The 19,204-nt window shown below is 36.5% G+C and overlaps 1 protein-coding gene across 8 annotated transcripts in view; it reads left to right on the top strand.

The window, feature by feature from the left end:
- Positions 1–19,204, top strand: part of GABRB2 (gamma-aminobutyric acid type A receptor subunit beta2) — a 556,114-nt gene that overhangs the window by 401,989 nt on the left and 134,921 nt on the right. For all 8 annotated transcript variants that reach the window (XM_079918416.1, XM_079918420.1, XM_079918417.1 and 5 more), the window contains one exon: positions 235–317. In XM_079918416.1, the coding sequence (XP_079774542.1) occupies positions 235–317 (83 nt within the window). The remainder of the gene's footprint in view (positions 1–234; positions 318–19,204) is intronic.

Genomic DNA, 19,204 nt, shown 5'->3' with positions numbered 1-19,204 from the left:
CCACATCTTGGGAGAATACTGATTTAGTCCACTCTGTTTAATTTACAAAGCATCGTGAGGCTCATCAAGGAAAATGGTTATCCAAAGTTGTAGCACTCTTTTTTTTGTTGTTAGAGCTTAAGCTAAACCAGTCTCCTAGAGGCCCAGTGCTGTCTTCTTTGAGACTTAGATTTAATTTTTCCAGCTCAGTCATGGATCAGCTAACAGCATGTATCATTGATATTTCTCTTCTAGAATCACAACCACAGCTGCCTGCATGATGGACCTGAGGCGGTACCCACTGGATGAACAAAACTGCACCTTGGAAATTGAAAGCTGTAAGTTTTTCTGACAATCCAGTTAGACTGAACTTGGCTTTAAGGTTCTCCTTGGGCAAAGGTCTCCTACCCTGGTTCACATCCACAACACAAGTCCTGCAAAGGTTGTGCTAGTGTGCCAAATTTGGTGGAGGGAGGTGCTCACAGTGTCTTCCCTCAGTCATGCTGCCACCCTCTTAGTGTCATCCCTAAGTCCCTGGGAGGGATGTGTAGGGAAGCAGTAATCTAGCAATAAAAGGAAGATACTAAGAGTCTGGAAGGACACCAAGGGCTATTTCAGGAATTTATTATATGGAATTGTTGCAACTAGCTGCAACAGGCTTGGAAAAATAGGTGGAGATGGCAGCATAACACGAGATGTCCTTATTGCCTTTGCCTTTCACAAATGTTATCTATCTCTGCAATTAATTGCAGAGTAAAAGTGGCCTCTGGATTAGTTAAAACATTCATAGAGTGTGGATTGGTGGAATATTTTTTACTTCGAGGGACTATTTTCATTGTTTCAAATTTATTTTATATTCTTGCTGAAGGCCATATGATGAGCAAGATTGGTGTATGTGTGTTTTTATTCTCTTTCCTGTGCTGACCTGTTTTACAATGTTGGTGCTTTTCTAGGCCGCATTTTCAGCATCCTTCTTGATGATTCGGTCACCTACCCTGTTGACTGGGCTAAAGCGTTTATTTCATAACCCATTTCCATTTCAGAGGTCACACAGAGAGGTCGTTTGAGGTGGAGTAGGATTTCAAATCTTTTTTCTCTCTCAATTCTTTGCAATGTTTTCCTATTTAATCCTATCAAACAATTGGAAGCTGATGATTTTATATCCAGCATTCTAGATAATGACTAGCTTGACTGCTTTGTGGATACTCTCAGTCTTTGGGAGGAACTCTAGCCTTGGCGAGCCATGAAACTCTAAATCACTGCTCTGAGCAGAAATACTGCATTTATGACACATTGCTGGTAGTTTTGCCCATTTCAAAAAATAGCTTCGAGGGATAATTAAATTTATATGCACTTTTTGAAGAACCTGATTGCATACTTGTATTTTCAAATCATCATTATTTTCACATTAGATCTTTGCCATAAAGAACTATTTAATGAAATTGGTCCAAGGGATTTTGATGATGATTATATTTATGTAGATATCTCTCGGATAACTTTGCATTTTTGTAACTCATGACACAGTTTAGAGAATAATGTTCTTCAAAGTTCAAATTCTTTCGTTGTTTCAAATCGCTGATATAAGGATATTTTGAAAAAAGTATGTTGCTGTGTACTACAAATGAATTTTTGTGGTAAGAGCATTTTTTTTGTGGTAGAATTTGACTGGAATTTTAAATAATCATAATTGTACATGGTTAAAGCACCTGCACTGATGTAATGTCACTTGCGCCTTTCACAACCCTCATAGTAGTAAACGAGGCCTTTTTATTTTGAAGAACCGATGATGCCTAAGGACACAGGCAGCATCCAAGTGTTCCATGTAATTAAAGTATAATTCTGACATGAATATTCTTTTTGACATGAATATTTAAAAATTAACATGATAACTCCTGGACTTCCCTGGTGACGCAGTGGTTAAGAATCTGCCTGCCAATGCAGGAGACACGGGTTGGAGCCCTGGTCCGGAAGATCCCACATGCCACGGGGCAAATAAGCCCATGTGCCACAACTACTGAAACCTGCGTGCCACAACTACTGAAGCCCACACGCCTAGAGCCCATGCTCTGCAACAAGAGAAGCCACCTCAATGAGAAGCCCGTGCACAGCAACGAAGAGTAGCCCCCGCTCACCACAGCTAGAGAAGGCCCTCGTGCAGCAACGAAGACCCAATGTAACCAAAAATAAATAAATAAATTAATTAATTAAAAAAAGAAACATGATAACTCCTTAGACTTTTAGAAAGTTTAAGTTTTATAAAGGGGCTTTTACATATCTCATTTCAGTTCACAATTACCCTGGTAAATGATATAGATTTTTCCAGCTTTTTTGAGATACAATTGACATATGTCATTGTGTGAGTTTAAGACGTACAGTGTGATGATTTGTTATGTGTATGTATTACAAAATGATTACCACAATATGGTTAGTTAACACATTCATCACTTCACATAGTTACCGTGTGTGTGTGTGTGTGTGTGTGTGTGTGTGTGTATTAAGAACTTCTAAGATTTACTCTATTAGAAACTTTAAGTATATTGTACAGTATTGTTAACTATAGTCACCATTCTGTAGATTAGATACTCAGATCTTATTCACCTTATGAATGAAAGTTTGTACCCTTTAAGTGTTTCTATGAGTTCAGTATTTTTTTAGACTCCACATATAAGTAAGATCATACAGAGCTGGTCTTCCTCTCTCTGACTTATTTCACTTAACCTAATGCCCTCATGGTTCATCCATGTTGTCACAAGGATTTCCTTTTTATAGAAGAATAATATCCCATTCTCTGTGTGTGTGTATCACATCTTCTTTATCCATTCATCCATCAACAGACACCTAGGTTGCCTCTACATCTTGGCTATTATAAAGAATGCTGCATCAGTTAATCTATGACAAAGGAGGCAAGACTACACAATGGTGGAAAGACAGTCTCTTCAACAAATGGTGTGGGAAAAACTGGACAGCTACATGTAAAAAAATGAAATTAGATCACTCTTTTACACAAAAATAAGCTCAAAATAGATTAAAGACCTAAATGTGAGACTGGACACTATAAAACTCCTAGAGGAAAACATAGGCAGAACACTCTCTGACATAAATCGCAGCAATATCTTTTTCAATCCATCTCCCAGAATAATGGAAATAAAAATAAACAAATGAGACCTAATTAAACTCAAAAGTTTTTGAACAGCAAAGGCAACCATAAACAAAACAAAAAGACAACCCACAGATTGGGAGAAAATATTTGCAAATATTTTTTGACTGACAAGGGATTAGTCTCCAAAATTTACCAACAGCTCATGAGGCTTAATATCATCAAAACAAACAAGCCAATCAAAAAATGTGCAGAAGATCTAAATAGACATTTCTCCAAAAAAGACATACAGATGGACAAGAGGCACATGAAAAGATGTTTAATATCGTTAATTATTAGAGAAATGCAAGTCAAAACTACAATGAGATATCACCTCACACCAGTCAAAACAGCTATCGTGAAAAAATCTCTAAACAATAAATGCTGGAGAGAGTGTGGAGCGAAGGGAACCTTCCTACACTGTTGGTGAGAATGTAAATTGGTAAAGCCACTATAGAGAACAGTATGGAGTTTCCTTAAAAAACTAAAAATAGAGCTACCATATGACCCTGCAATCCCACTTCTGGGCATGTATCTGGAGAAAAACATGGTCCGAAAGAATGCACACACCCCAGTGTTCATTGCAGCACTGTTTACAATAGCCAAGACATGGAAGCAACCTAAATGTCCATTGACAGAGGAATGGATAAAGAAGATGTTGTACATGTATACAATGGAATATAACTCAGCCATTAAAAAGAATGAAATAATGCCATTTGCAGCAACATGGACGGACTTAGAGATTGTCATACTGAGTGAAGTAAGTCAGACAGAGAAAGAGAAATATTGTATGATATCCATTATATATGGAATCTAAAAAAAAATGATACAAATGAACTTATTTACAAAACAGAAACAGACTCATAGACTTAGAGAACGAACTTATGATTACCGGGCAGAAGGGTGGGAGGAAGGGATAGTTAGGGAGTTTGGGATGGACATGTACACAGTGCTATATTCAAAATGGATAACAAGCCAGGGCCTACTGTATAGCACAGGGAACTCTGCTCAATGTCATGTGGCAGCCTGGATGGGAGGGGAGTTTGGAGGAGAATGGATACATGTATATGTATGCTGAGTCACTTTGCTGTGCACCTGAAGCTGTCACAATGTTGTTCGTTGGCTATACTACAATATAAAATAAAAAGTTTAAAAAAAAAGAATGTTGCAATGAACATGGTTGTACAGAAACTTCTTAGTGCTAGTGATTTAATTTCTTTTGGATATGTACCCAGAAGCAGGATTGCTGGACCATATGGTAGTTCTGGCTTTAATTTTTTGAGAAACTTCCATACTGTTTTCCATAGTGACTGTACTAATTTACATTCTTATCATCAGTGTACAAGATTCCCTGTTTTTCACATCCTAGCTAGCAAGCACTTATCTGTTGTCTTTTTTATGATAGCCATTCTAACAGGTGTGAGGTGGTTGTTCATTGCGGTTCTGATTTGCATTTCCCTGGTACAAATTCTTTTGCATGTGGTTATCCAGTTTTCCCAACACCATTCATTGAATGAGACTATCATTTCTCCATTGAGCATTCTTGACTCCCTTGTCAAATATTAGTTGGCCATATATGTGAGGGTTTATTTCTGGACTCTCAGTTCTGCTTCATTGGTCTATGTGTCTGTTTTTATGACAGACCCATACTGCTTTGATTACTGTAGTTTTGTAGGATAGTTTAAAATCAGGAGTGTGAGACCTCCAGCTTTATTATTCTTGTTTCATATTGCTTTAGCTATTCAGAATCTTTTGTTCCATACAAATTTTATGATTGTTTGTTCAATTTCTGTAAAAACTGCCATTGGAATTTTGGTAAGTATTGCATTGAATCTATAGATGGCTTTGGGTGGTGGATATTTTAACAATATTAATTCTTCTGATTCATGAACATGGGATATCTTTCCATTTATTTACATCTTCTTTAGTTTCTTTCATCAATGTTTTATAGATTTCATTGTACAGATCTTTAACCTCCTTGATCAAGCATTCCTTATCTCTAAGTATTGTATTGTTTTTGATGCTCCTGTGAAGAGGATTGTTTTCTTAATTTCATTTTCAGATAGTTTATTGTTAGTGTATAAAATTACAACTGATTTTTATATGTTAATTTTGTATACTGCAACTTTATTGAATTAGTTTGTTCTAGCAGCTTTTTGGCAGTCTTTAGGGTTTTCTATATGCAAGATCATATCACCTGCCAACAGAGACAGTTTTACTTCTTTCTTTCTAATTTGGATATCTTTTATTTCTTTTTTTCTTGCTTGATTGCTATGGCTAGAACTTTTAGTACTGTGTTGAATAGGAGTTGTGAGTGGGCCCCCCTTTTTCTGATCTGAGAGGAAAAGCTTTCAGCCTCTCCTCATTGAGTATGATATGAGCTGTGGGCTTGTTATATAATGGCCTTTATTATGTTGAGGTACATTCCTTCTAACCTAATTTGTCAAGGATTTTTATCATGAAAAAGTGTTGCTTTCTTCAAATGCTTTTTCTGCATCTATTGAGTTAATTGTATTATTTTTACCTTTCATTTTGATTTGCATATGCTGAATCATCCTTGCATTCCAGAGCTGAATTCCACTTGCTCATGGGGTATGATTTTTCCAATGTGCTGTTGAATTTGGTTTGCTAGTATTTTGTTGAGGATTTTTGCATCTATATGTATCAAGGATATTAGCCTGTAGTTTTCTTTTCTTGCAGTATCCTTATCTGACTTTGGTGTCAGGGTAATCCTGGCCTTGTAAAGTGAGTTTGGGAGCATTCCTTTCTCTTTAATTTTTTTTGAATAGTTTAAGAATATTTGGCATTAATTCTTCTTTGAATGCTTGGTAAAATTCACCAGTGAAAACATTTGGTTCTGGTCTTTTCTTTGTTGGGAAGTTTTTCATTACTGATTAAATCTTTTTAGTTATCTCTTACTTATAATTGTTTTGTTCATATTTTCTTTTTCTTCATGACTCAGTCTTAGTAAATTGTATGTTTCTAGTAATTTATCCATTTCTTCTAGATTGTTTAATTTATTGGCATACAACTGTTCCTAGTAGTCTCATGACCCTTTGTATTTCTGTGGTATCAGCTGGAATGGAATGTCTCCTCTTCCATTAATAATTCTATTTATTTGTGCCCTTTTTTTTTCTTGTTTAGTCTAGCTAAAGGTTTGTCAGTTTTGTTTGTCTTTTCAAATACCCAACTCTTAATCTTCTTGATCTTCTATGATTGTTTTATTTTTATTGGTATCCTGTTTTCTATTTTATTTATTTCTGATCTAATCTTTATAATTTCCTCTTTCTGCCAACTTTGGGCCTAGCTTTTTCTTCTTTTCCTAGTTCCTCAAGGTATGTTAGGTTGTTTATTTGAGAACTTTATGTTTTTCTTGATACATGAGTTTACAGCTATGAACATCCTCTTGGAACAGCTTTTGTTGCATACCATAAGTTTTGTTATGTTGTGTTTCTGTTTCATTTGTCTCAAAAAAATTTTTTTTCTCTTTTGATGTATTCTTTTATCCATTGATTGTTCAGGATTGTGTTGTTTTATTTCATATATGTGTGCATTTTCCAGCTTTCCTCCTGTTATTGATTTCCAGTTTCATACCATTGTGGCAGGAAAAGATACTTGATATAATTTCTATCTTCTTGAAGTTTTTGAGACTTGTTTTGTGACCTAGCATATAATATATACTAGAAAATGTTCTGTGCGTGCTTGAGAAGAATGTATATTCTGTTGCTGTCAGGTGGAATGTTCTGTATGTCTCTTAGGTCCATTTGTTCTACAGCATTGTTCAAATCTACTGTTTCCTTATTGATTCTTGGTCTGGATGCTCTAACCATTGTTAAGAGTGGAGTATTAAAGTCCCCAACTATTATTGTATTCCTGTTTATTTCTCCTTTTAGTTCTATTAGTGTTTGCTTTATATATTAAGGTGCTCTAATGTTGCATATATATTTATAATTGTTATATCTTGCTAAATTGACCCCTTTATCATTATATAATGACCTTCTTTGTCTCCTGTGGGCATTTTAGTTTAAAATCTATAAGGTAGGTATTAATATTTCTGTCTTTACAGCTAGAGAAACAGACTCAAAGAAGTAAAGTGATTTGCCCCAGATTATGCAGCTACTGACTGGCACAATCTCTCTATACTGATGTGGTAATTGTTAGCTGATTTATCTTAGTAAAGCCCCTGATTTTGTAGGGACCAGATTAACCAGAAGATCTGTATTCTAAAAATTGAACAAATAGCCTATCCTTATGAAAAATTGGAGTTTATTCATATTTAGTCAGACAGTGAATCATTGTTATAGAGAATAAAACATGGTGTTATATTAGTAACATACATGATATTATTATAAGTACATAGTTAATTAATTAAATTGAAATAAGTTTAGGATCCTATCCCTTAAACAACTGGCTTTGAAGGTGATGCCTGACATTTCACCTTATTTATCATTTCTTTCTGTTAAGCAAACTCTAGGCATTCATCCATTCTCCTGCTCCCTCTCCCCTCCCCCCTTCTCCTTACTTCCTTCTTCTCTTCCCTCCTTCCCCTCTTTATTTCTCTTCCTACCTCTCTCAAATGCAAATGAGCCTAATAGTTGCATTATTAAATCACTATCACCTTCTCTCCATATCAACAATTAATATATTGGTTCCATTCCAGGATAATATAACTTGATTCTGGGAAGCTTAGAGTAGGAGAATATTAGGATTGAGTTTATTGTTAATTCATTCATGCTTTCATTCATTCAAGAATTTATTCATTAAATATTAATTGAGCACTAATTATATACCAGGTATTGTAATAAACTCTAGAGACATAATGGTGAACAAAAAAAATAGTATCTCTGCCCTCCTTTATTATAATGAGGAAGATAGATATTATTTAAATAAACACATATATGAATGTAAAAATTGCATTAGTGAAAAGTGCTACCAAGATGAAATATTTAGTTCTTTAAGATCTTAAAGTAAGATTAGAGCAAGCCTTGAAATAAAGTGCTGAGGAATCTAGAAGGCCAGTATGGACTATGCTTACTTTATAACTTTTCTTAAATTTAGAGGGATGGAGAAGCTCTGTAGAATTAATGGGATTTGCTGAACTAAATGGGGCCCTGATAATATTTACCACCATGTAGGCAATGAAACCTAATTGCCAAAATAAAAAGGAGAACTCCATCTCCAGGTATTTCCAGTCTTTTCACTTAGAACTAGTTCTCCTTACTTTATACCTACATGCTTCTGTTACCTGTGTGGTCAGCTACATCATACTTTATCCACATAATTTATATGTATATGTCTATATGTTTCTCTGAATCTTTCAGTCAATTTGGAAAAGGTATACTGGACCACTCACCTATATTTCTAGGGAAATGTCACCCTAAAAACACCAAATGATGACCAAGTTACAAGCTAGCCTATATAAATAAAGTTCTTTTGAACTTTGCTATTTAGGAATAAGATGAATTCTAATAAAGAAACAATAAATTGTCCCAGGTGTGCTGATGCTTTGGAAAGTATGATGCTGCCAAATATAATTTAAGAGTATTAGGACAAATCAAAGACTTATCTCTTTTAAAAAATATATACAGTTCAAATTATGTTACAGAGACACAACATTCCATTATACTACAAGGCCACTTAGTATGTTTCATTCGGGAATGAAAAGTACTGGAAAAAGGGTGAGGGGAGTACTACATATCTTTAAAAGGGTAATAGTTAAGGGGCTCCTCTGTTGTATGCTGAGCCAGTTAAGCTTCTCAGTACCAGTATCAGCTACATGGTCCCTCTCCCCTCCTCAGAAGGGTAAGGCTGTCTTATACAGTCTTCATCCCCATATCCAAGTCCTCCAGTTGGGCCATGTGAGCTGCTTGTCTGAAAGGAAGTATGGAATCTTCTCAACTGGATCCATTGACAGTCTGCTCACATTACCAAAATGCAAAGGTTCCTTTTTTTCTCATTTATTTGTGTGTTTTTATTTCAGCCTGTCTCTGGGTGATTTGGACTGGACAGTGTCAGCATCCCAGAGAATAAGATCAGTGCTCTGTTTCTGAGTGGTGTTGATTTGTTGGTCAATCTCAGCCTTAGTGCGATCCACAGTGAATTAGAGAGTGTAGAAATTTCTCAGCAGCTCTTTCATAGACGGCTTCACAGGACTATGCCAAGTGTTTACCGAGACAGCCAGTCAGGCATCTCCTTTTAGTTTCTTAAAAAAAAAATTCTACTACTGCCCTTTGTGGCAGCATCAGAAACCAGTTCTTGCTGGCCTCTCATAGTCACTGACTACCAGAATGACATGGAGAACGTCACCTTATTTAGCTGAGCCTTGGTTTCCTCATAGATAAAATGGGGATAATAATATCTACCACCTGAAGTTCTTATGAGGATTAAAAAACTAATATAGATAAAGAATGTAGCACTTTGCTTGGTACGTGGTAGACATCTAAATAGTAACTTCAGTAATTAATAATTATTTTTATAACATTAATTTTTTATTTTTATATATAGAAATTCCCACACTGCCACAGATCTTCCCTAATTTTGAGATGTAGTAAATCCAGCCAAGAAGAGACCCAAAGCACAGCATTGCTCTTGTCAACCTTTGTAGATCTTCATCTGGCCCTTGATTTTATTTTCCAAGCAAATTTCATTGTCTGTAGGGCTATCTACTTCCTCATAGATTGTCTCAGCCAGCTGTGCCTACAGTATAAAGTGCAAATTAATTTCTTTTACTTCTTCCAAAAGGAAAAGAATTAGTAACTAGCTTCAAAGTCCAAAGAGGGAGATTTAATAGTTCTTTGACATCTGTACTTAGATGAAGTGAAAGGATAGTTCATTCTTAAATATAATCCATTTATGATTTTGTTAACATTTAAGCAGGTCCAGAGAAGACAGTCATCACCTGCTCAACATCTAAAGCCTCTGTGGTCAAATATGAAAAGGTCCCTGTGAGGGTGTTGGAACAGGCATCTCTTCTTCCTACCGATATTCACCATGCTTTAGGAAGCAGAAAATATAAATGTGCCTGTTGTCACCTTATTAAATTCCAATTGAATATCATGTAAAAACATCTTCCTATTAGGATATTGTTGGAATAAAAACTTCTTTTCAACCGATTCATTCTAAATAATTCTTATTAAAGAAGTCATTGTAGATGGATACATTTAAGCAGCTTGGATAGTGAATCCAAATTTACTATAGCACAGGATGAATGTATTATTTTAAGCTAGTTTTGATCCTTTTATTATTTTTTTTAATATTTTAATTTTATTGGAGTATAGTTGATTTACAGCACTGTATTAGTTTCAGATGTACAGCAAAGTGATTCAGTTATACATATATTCATTCTTTTTTAGATTCTTTTCTCATATAGGTTATCACAGAATATTGAGTAGAGTTCCCTGTGCTGTACAGTAGGTCTTTGTTGGTTATCTATCTTATATATAATAGTGTGTGTATGTTCATCCCAAGCTCCTGATTTATCCCTTGCCCCCATGTTTCCCCCCTGGTAACCATAAGTTTGTTTTCGATATCTATAAGTCTGTTTTGTAAATAAGTTCATTTGTATCTTTTAAAAAAAATTAGATTCCACATATGAGTGATATCATATGATATTTGTCTTTCTGTCTGGCTTAGTTCACTTAGTATGATAGTCTCTAGGTCCATCCATGTTACTGCAAATGATATTTCATTCTTTTTTTATGGCTGAGTAATATTCCATTGTATATATGTACCACATCTTCTTTATCCATTCCTCTGTCTTTGGACACTTAGGTTGCTTCCATGTCCTGGTTATTGTAAATAGTGCTGCAATGAACATTGGGAAGCATGTATCCTTTTGGATTATGGTTTTCTCTGCATATACGGAGGGCGAATATTTTGGATCCAGGTTATGCTATGTGCTGGTCAATATTTCAGTAGATATACATACAGAATTTTAAGAACTTAGAAAACAAAAAGAGAGCATTGTGTTTATCCACTGCCAAAGTGAAAATTAGTGACACTTTATAGTATGTCAATAGGATAAAAATACCTTTCACAGAGGAAGTGGTGATCAGATAGGGTTTTGAGCTCATGGGGGATGGTGGATGAGAAGACATGCATTGAATACAGATGCCGTCTGGTATGGGTTCCTCCAGCTCACAAAACAGGTCACTTAGCTTCTTCAAGCTGTGGTTTCTCATCTGTACAATATTTTGATACCTTGAAGGTAATGAGATAATCAAGACAGAGATCTTTGTACAATGCTTGGTACTGATATTTCCATCAGTAGCAGCTGTTCTCATTATAGCATAATTATTATCATTATTAAATTATACCTGGAATATTGTTCTCAGTTAGAGGCACAACATTTTTAAAAGGGATATTTAGCGATCAGAAAACTAAAATATGAGTGACACATAAACCACGGAGTATGAAGAACCAGTAGAAGAAAGTAGAGGAGGGGAGCTAGGAGAGGGAGGATGGGAAGCTAGGAGAGGGAGGATGGCAGTGTTTAAACAGGATAGCTATTTTTAAATCACTACAAACTTTCCTCTTAAAAGAGCACACTCTGTCTGCCCTAAGGGCAAAACTAGATTAATGGTAAAAGATGCCAAAAGGCAATTTTTTACTGGAATGTATTTTTAAAAAAAGAAGGAAAGAAAGAAAAGTTCGTAGCAGTTGCAGCTGGTAAAAAATATCCAGTAGGTTGCTGTGTGCTGTAAAACCATTTTCTAGGAAAGAAGGAATTCTTGCATTGAGCAAGCGGTGGGATTATATAATTTCTAGGGAGCTCTGGGTTGATATTTACTTGGCATCAGCAAAAATATGTAGGACTTTAAAGGACATTTAGGAAATCACTGGATTATGTGAGGATGCAGCTCCCATATGCATATACCTCGGGAGCAGTGCTATTTAGGAAAGATGAAAATCATATCCCTGCTAAGATTTTAAGTAGAATGGCGTGTATGTTTTGCTGATAGTCTGTTGCCATGTCGCTGGCAATCTTCCTTTTCTTAGGTTTTCCTCACAGGAATACATTTTACAGTTGCGTCTGTGAGGAATCAGTCTAAGGCCCCCACGTTTTCCCATCTTTCTAAATAATCTTAGAACCACCTTGAGGTTTTTGATCCATCTCCTTAATGCTTTAAGAAGTATCAGAACAGAAGAAAATGTATGTGTGCATGTGTCTGTGTCTGTAGAGGGGGTGGTAAATAATGAAGCTACCAGATATTTCAGGTGATCTTCATATTATTTCAAATAAGAAAAATATTCTTGTGACATTCAAGTGAGGCTTCGACATAATTATTTATCAAGGGGAAAGCAAATGCATTGCAAATGCCCCATGGTGTCATGGTATACCAGACTACGAGCCACTGACCTGTTTTGATATTTTCTTGAAGTTTATCTAGTACTGTGGCAGTAGGAGGTTTGTCTTCCATTCCTTGTGGTGTGGAGCTACCTTGTCAGATGTGATCTTCGTTTAACAATTATTAGTCCCATGTGACCATAGACAAGTACCGGGATGTGTGTTTAGAATATCTGGCACCTCACACAGATATTATTTGTGACCTTCGTGTATCTCTGGACTTTGACTTCCGCCCTTTCAATTCCTCCTGACTTCCACCCTTTCAATTCTTCCACTGTTAGAAAGTAGAGTAGTGACTTGGATATCCAGGGTGCACCTTTTTTTAAAATTTGTTTTATTGAAGTATAGTTGATTTACAGTGTTGTATTAATTTCTGCTCTGTAGCAAAGTGATTCAGTTATACATGTATGTACATATATATATATATATATTCTTTTTCATATTCTTTTCCATTACAGTTTATTACAGGATATTGAATATAGCTCCCTGTACTATACACTAGGTCCTTGTTGTTTATTCATTCTATGTATAATAGTTTGGCTCTGCTAATCCCAAACTCCGAATCCATCCCTCCCCCACCCCTTCCCCCTTGGCAACCACAGGTCTGTTCTCTCTATCTGTGAATCTGTTTCATACATAAGTTCATTTGTGTTATATTTTAGATTCCACATATAAGTGGTGATATCCTATGGTATTTGTCTTTCTCTGTCTGACTTACTTCATTCAGTATGATAATCTCTAGGTCCATATATGTTGCTGCAAATGGCATTATTTCATTCTTCTTTATGGCTGAGTAATATTCCATTATATATATGTACCAGATCTTCTTTATCCATTCATGTGTCATTACACATTTAGGTTGTATCCATGTCCTGGCTATTGTAAATAGTGCTGCTATGAACATAGGGGTGCGTGTATCCTTTTGAATTATAGTTTTTTCCAGTTATATGACCAGGAGTGGGATAGCTGGATCATGTGGCAACTCTATTTTTAGTTTTTTTGCCCCTCCATACTGTTTTCCATAGTGGCTACACCAATTTACGTTCCCACCAACAGTGTAGGAGGGTTCCCTTTTCTCCACACTAAAGGGTGCATCTTGATGTTGAGTATGAAAAATGAAAATAGTGAACTCTACAGTTTTTTTCCCCCAGAGTAAAAAGAAATTTTTTTTACATTTTTCATTTTCTCTTTCTGTAGTCTGTATTTTTTTCCTCCTGGGATCGCAGTAGGTTGATCTTGGATCCCTCATGGCTCTGAACTAAAATTCTTAGATATTTTTCTCTCAACTTTGTAATATTTCTTTTATTCTAAAGAAATTATTACTAGTGAATATTACGTTTTGGCAATCATGTTTTCAATTTATAAGACCTCTTCCTTACGCTTTGACTACTAGTTTTCCATAGTCATTTGTTCTCTTTTGGAATGTTCTTTTTAATTTAAATGATATCAGTTTAAGCTGTTTTACAAGTTTGCTTCTGCTTTCTTCATCTGTTTCCTTTTGTGATGATGTATGTTTGTTTATCTTGATCTTTCTTTTTCATGCTGATGGTTTCCCTTATACATCTGCTGATCTTGGTAGTCTGTTTATATTTGTAAATAAACAGCTAGTTTGATCAGCTCAGGTTACTGAGAGAGATTTTCTGACCTGATGTGAGTTTCCCCAGCACTGTTATATGATTGTTTGCATAGCCAGCTTCTTCGCTGAGAAGTGCAGGGCAAGAGGAGAATTGGGCATGCTGATCAGACAACCCCTCTCTTTGTTTTTTAACTTTTTATTTTATATTGGAGTATAGTTTATTAACAATGTTGTGTTAGTTTCAGGTGTACAACAAAGTGATTCAGTTATACATATACATGTATCTATTCTTTTTCAAATTCTTTTCCCAGTTAGGTTGTTACAGAATATTGAGCCGAGTTCCCTGTGCTACAGGGTAAAGACGACCTCTCTCTTTCGTACAGTATGCTAGGACCTTTCACAGGTAACCAAGACTCATCTGAGGCTTAAGCACTTTAGATTATTTCACTCTTTCACTCCTGGAAGGAACTGATGGTACTACCACCTAGCTTTTTTCCCCTCCATTTATAGAGGTGCCTCTGTCTATCCGGGGCTCTGTTCTGGTCCTCTCTTCAGCCCAGTATCTAAACTAGGAATCCAGGCATCCCCTACTTTGTGTAGGGAGCTTTCTTCCAACATTATCTTGAGTGCAGTCACCAGAGCCAGTTGTAGGAGAAAGATGAAGACTGGTCTAGTGGTTCCATGTGGTTCCCACTCTGGGTTTCCTAACTGAGTTTGCAAATTCTCCAGTACATAGGTTCTCACCCTTACTGCACCATGAAATCACCTGAGAAGTTTTTAAAAGTCCAAATGAATGGGTCACACCACAGACCTACTGAATCAGTAATTTTAAAAGCTCCCTGAGTGATGACAATGAACAGCCAAAGTTGAGAAAGCGTGTTCTAGGGGACTGGTTCTCAGACTTGAGTGGCATGAGAACCTCCTGGAGGGCTTGTTAAAACACAGAGCGTCGGGTCCCATCCCTGGGGTTTCTAAATTAGTGGGTCTGGGATGAGGCCTGAGAATTTGCATTTCTCACAATGCCTTGGTCACACTAATGCTGCAGGTTTGAGGACCACCCTGTGAAGTCATGGCTCTAGTATGCTAGTGAGGAGATGGGCTCCCTCCTTTGCATGCCCCCATGTAAAACTTCTTTCTCCATTTGGTTTTCTTTATCTGTGTAACCTCACCTACATCCAAACTTCTGTACATTTTTCAAAAGTACTGGCCCATTGATGGCATACTTTCCTATTTTGTAGGGTTATCATGGATTTTAACTCTTCCTTCCTTTTATAGTTATTTATGAGATTCAAGTAAGACGGGAAAGGTATATATGTCATCTTAAACTGGAACTCTTCTTTTTAATACACATATGTAATTTTTAACTGCCTATACAATTTTCAACCTCATTTTTTTTCCACAAAGAAATACATTTATTTTTTTAGAATTTGGCTCAGAACAGTAACATAAAAATATTTACATTAAAATAAATTAAGATGTGATCATTTAGCTATATGTAATAATTATGTTGGAATATATTAGCTTTCCATGAATTTAATAAAAACTAAGATTCGGTTTTAGATTCAATACCATCCTTCCAAATATTTTGTATGAAACTTGGTAGCAGTGCAACTGTCTGGTGTATACAGTGGTTGTAGGTTTTGTCAAAGAACAGCTGATGCGCCTTCACGGTATACTGACCCACCCCAGACACTGATGGCCAAGCCAACTAGCTTCCTTCCCAGGAATCAACCAGGACCTGGAGATTATTTCAGAGCTGACAGAATTCTAAGAATCAGCCAACCTATCTTTTCACATTAACCCACCAGGAAGGAAGTAATTCAAATGCAAACTTGATTCCTTCATTTTATATGTGAACACTGAAATAATGTTGTAGAAACCTTCAGGTTTTCCTAAAATAATAAACAATCTGAAAAACATATGCATGTCCTTTTTTAGGTCATCTAAAAGTACCCATAAAAACCTGTCACTAGACCAAATACTGTACTGGCAAAATTTCCACAGCATACAGGAATATTTTATTAAATTCATCACTGAGAGATAGTGTCAAGGATGAATCGATTCATTTGCTAATGAGATATTCTTGTGAAAGCTCTTGGTAGCCTGGAATAAATTAGAATATATTTTCACTTTGGAAGTTTTTGATATGAAGAGAGGTTTGTGTGGCTTAGCAGAAAAAACACAGAGGGACCCGGGTCAAACCCTGTCTTTAAGACTCATTAGCCACGCGGCTTTAGGTACACCACTTGACTTAGTTTGGGGTTCTATAAAATGGGAATTAAAACACATACCTTACTGGTTGTGAGAATTTAGAATAATGCATATGAAGCACCAAGTTCAGAGCCTGGCACACAGTAGGCACTTAATAAATGGTGGCTATCAGTATTTCTTCCAGGTTGAAATTAATAGCAAGAGCCTTGGCCTTTGTTATCTTGACACCAATGCGAGCGTGGAATCTTATTTAGCCAGAATCCAGATTCACAGATGTGGGCTCTAGGTACGACACACAACAAACACTGCCTTAATCAGCACTCCAGGGTCATATTCAACATAGTACGAAAAGCTATTGAAGGGAGAGGTGTCTGCTTGTCAGTAGCAACCATCCTTCTGGGATGGTTAATCTTTCAGAGGCTGTAAGTCCTAGTGGCTTCTCAGCTGGCCTGATTCCACCAAGGCGCTCTTGAATCTCGGTCCACGTCCACTCTTCGGAGGACTAGAAGATCCCGCAAGTTGTGTAGTCCAGAACCATGCTGGCGGCGCCGAGCAGGGCGGGTTCCACCAAGTTCGAAACCACCACGTCCACGTCCTGAACCGAGGACAAGGCTTGCTGGCGGATGACGTCTTTGACAGTGTGGATATAGTGACTGGCTTGGACTCCAGAGAGGATCACAAGGGAAGGATTCATAGTGTGGAGGATGTTCACAACCCCAAGACCCAACGCTGTTCCAGCTGTTCTCAAGATGCTCTGGGCCTCTGCATTGCCAAGTTTCACAGCTTGGATGAGATGGCGTGCGCCCACAGCTTCGTCTTCTGGCACTGACATCCCTTCCACCAAGAGCTGGTCTTCTGTTTGAGCCGAGGTGAGAAGGAGAAGCAGTCATTCATCTCAACCTCATTTTTAAAAAAGTATATCACAAATACCTTATTTTCTGAAATATTCTCTTATAATTTGTAGTGTCTAGTATTGCTTATATAGCTGGACCATAATTTATTTAATCTGTTCTCTATTGTAGAATGTAATTCTACTAGTTGCTTTTTTTAATAATGTTATAATTTGTGTACGATCAAAGCTATATTGTTAAATGCAATTATGATTATATATGCGTGTGTATAGATATACGGCTCTTCTATTCAATATAATACATAATGTTAAGTGTAAGTCAATTAATATTAAACTAAAAATTCAGTTCCACAGTCAGTCCAGGCATGTAACATATGCTCAGTAGCCGTATGTTTATGTCACGTTAGACAGTGAAAATATACAGAACATTTCCACCATCTCAGAAAAGTCTGATAACACTAATATATAAACAAATCCATAGAAGTTGAATAGCTACAACATAGAAAATATAAAATTTAAAGTTTTTTGATACGGTTTTATAGGAAATGTACGCATTTCAACTTTCAGGATGAGAGTTTTCTTCACACTTGGTTTACATTCGTGGTGACATCTTGTGCAGCTTACAGGTTATATGGACATTTTTTCTAATGTAAAGTGAATGGACTAAAAGAAAAAAGAACTTAAAACTTAAGGAGCATTAGAATTATTGTATACACTGCAGGTCAGCCTTTGAGCAAGTATGACAGCAATGCAGGATATCTATTTTATAAGATGTCAATGCCATTTGTCAATGGCAAATGACTATTTTCTTCTCTTAAATACCATCAGTTGTAAGATTCACCATTACATTAATAAGAATAATAAAATTCTACATTGAATGTACTCATCTCTTGGTAGATATATCCTGATTTCAAAAATGCTGAAATATAAAAGGAACATCAAGCACATTAGAATTGAAGACGTATAAGAAATTCCTTTTCTTAATTGCAAAGGAATCCATTATTTTATTATTCCTAAGTGGGCAAACCCAAAAGAAGCAAAATTCAGTGTTATCAAATTAGTATCTGCCAATCTCACTGGTGAAAATCTCCCTGCTTGGTTCATTTTCCTGAACACACCATTAGGCTGTTTCTGCCATGGTGTGCAAAGTGAAGCAGTTTATTAAGTGTGTACGTTTACATAGTACCTGCTGGCCTAAAGGGTAGAGTGTGGGTAGACTATCTATATTACTCTGGCAGTGATCAAGACTTCCACATGAATCAACAGATGCCTTTGGAATTTAGAGTTTTAAATACAGAGAATTTGGGGAGAAATATTTTAGCAGTAGACACAATGCCTTATTGGATTTTTGCTCTGTAACATTGAAAAGACATCAATATAAATAATATGTGAAACCCCTGTCAGTTGAACACACTGGCTTCCGTTCCTCACCTGTATTGAGCTGACTTGGTAATTAAATGAGCTCAGAGCCCAAAAGCTGCTCACCCCTCTGACCACATGGTAAGCACAGCTGTGAAGTTTAGGAATGTGCTAGGCCCAAGCTCAGCTTGAAGCTCAACGAACAGCAAGGAGCAATTATAAGAAAACTGATTGGCGTTATGGGTTCGTAAAGGTGAACCATTTTCTTAAAAACTAAATGATTCCTAAGTCCCTCAGGACCCTGAGTGTTGGATAAGGCTCTGCTCAAAAACTCACACTGTATAATATTTACCTTTCTGAAAGTCATGGCCACCTTCTCTGATGGTTCTAATGCTCATTTATTTCTTGCTTTGAAATTGCCCATTAGAGCCAACAATGCAGTTTCAGTGCATGTTGTATATTAAAAATTTTTCTATGGCAAATCTCCTGGAGGGAAGGTAGTGGGAGGGGATACAAACTTGTCCACTAGGTTTTCCTTTAGGCTCAGGAGAGGTGCCAACACTGCTGTCATCCTACAAAAACCGTCTCTTCTTGGATCAAGTGATCCTGGTTAAGTGAAAATGCCACATTTGTGGCTTTCTTAGCATTTTTCGTGAAGGCTAGAGAGCACTTTGTGAAACCTGACGTGAACCTAAGAAGCCAGAGGCGTAAATACATCCAAAAACCTTCCCTGAAGCATTTCCAGAA

Source organism: Stenella coeruleoalba, assembly GCF_951394435.1.
Source record: "Stenella coeruleoalba genome assembly, chromosome: 3".
Lineage (NCBI taxonomy): Eukaryota > Metazoa > Chordata > Mammalia > Artiodactyla > Delphinidae > Stenella > Stenella coeruleoalba.
Note: the sequence above shows the minus strand (reverse complement) of the source record. Positions and strands in the feature narration are given on the sequence as shown.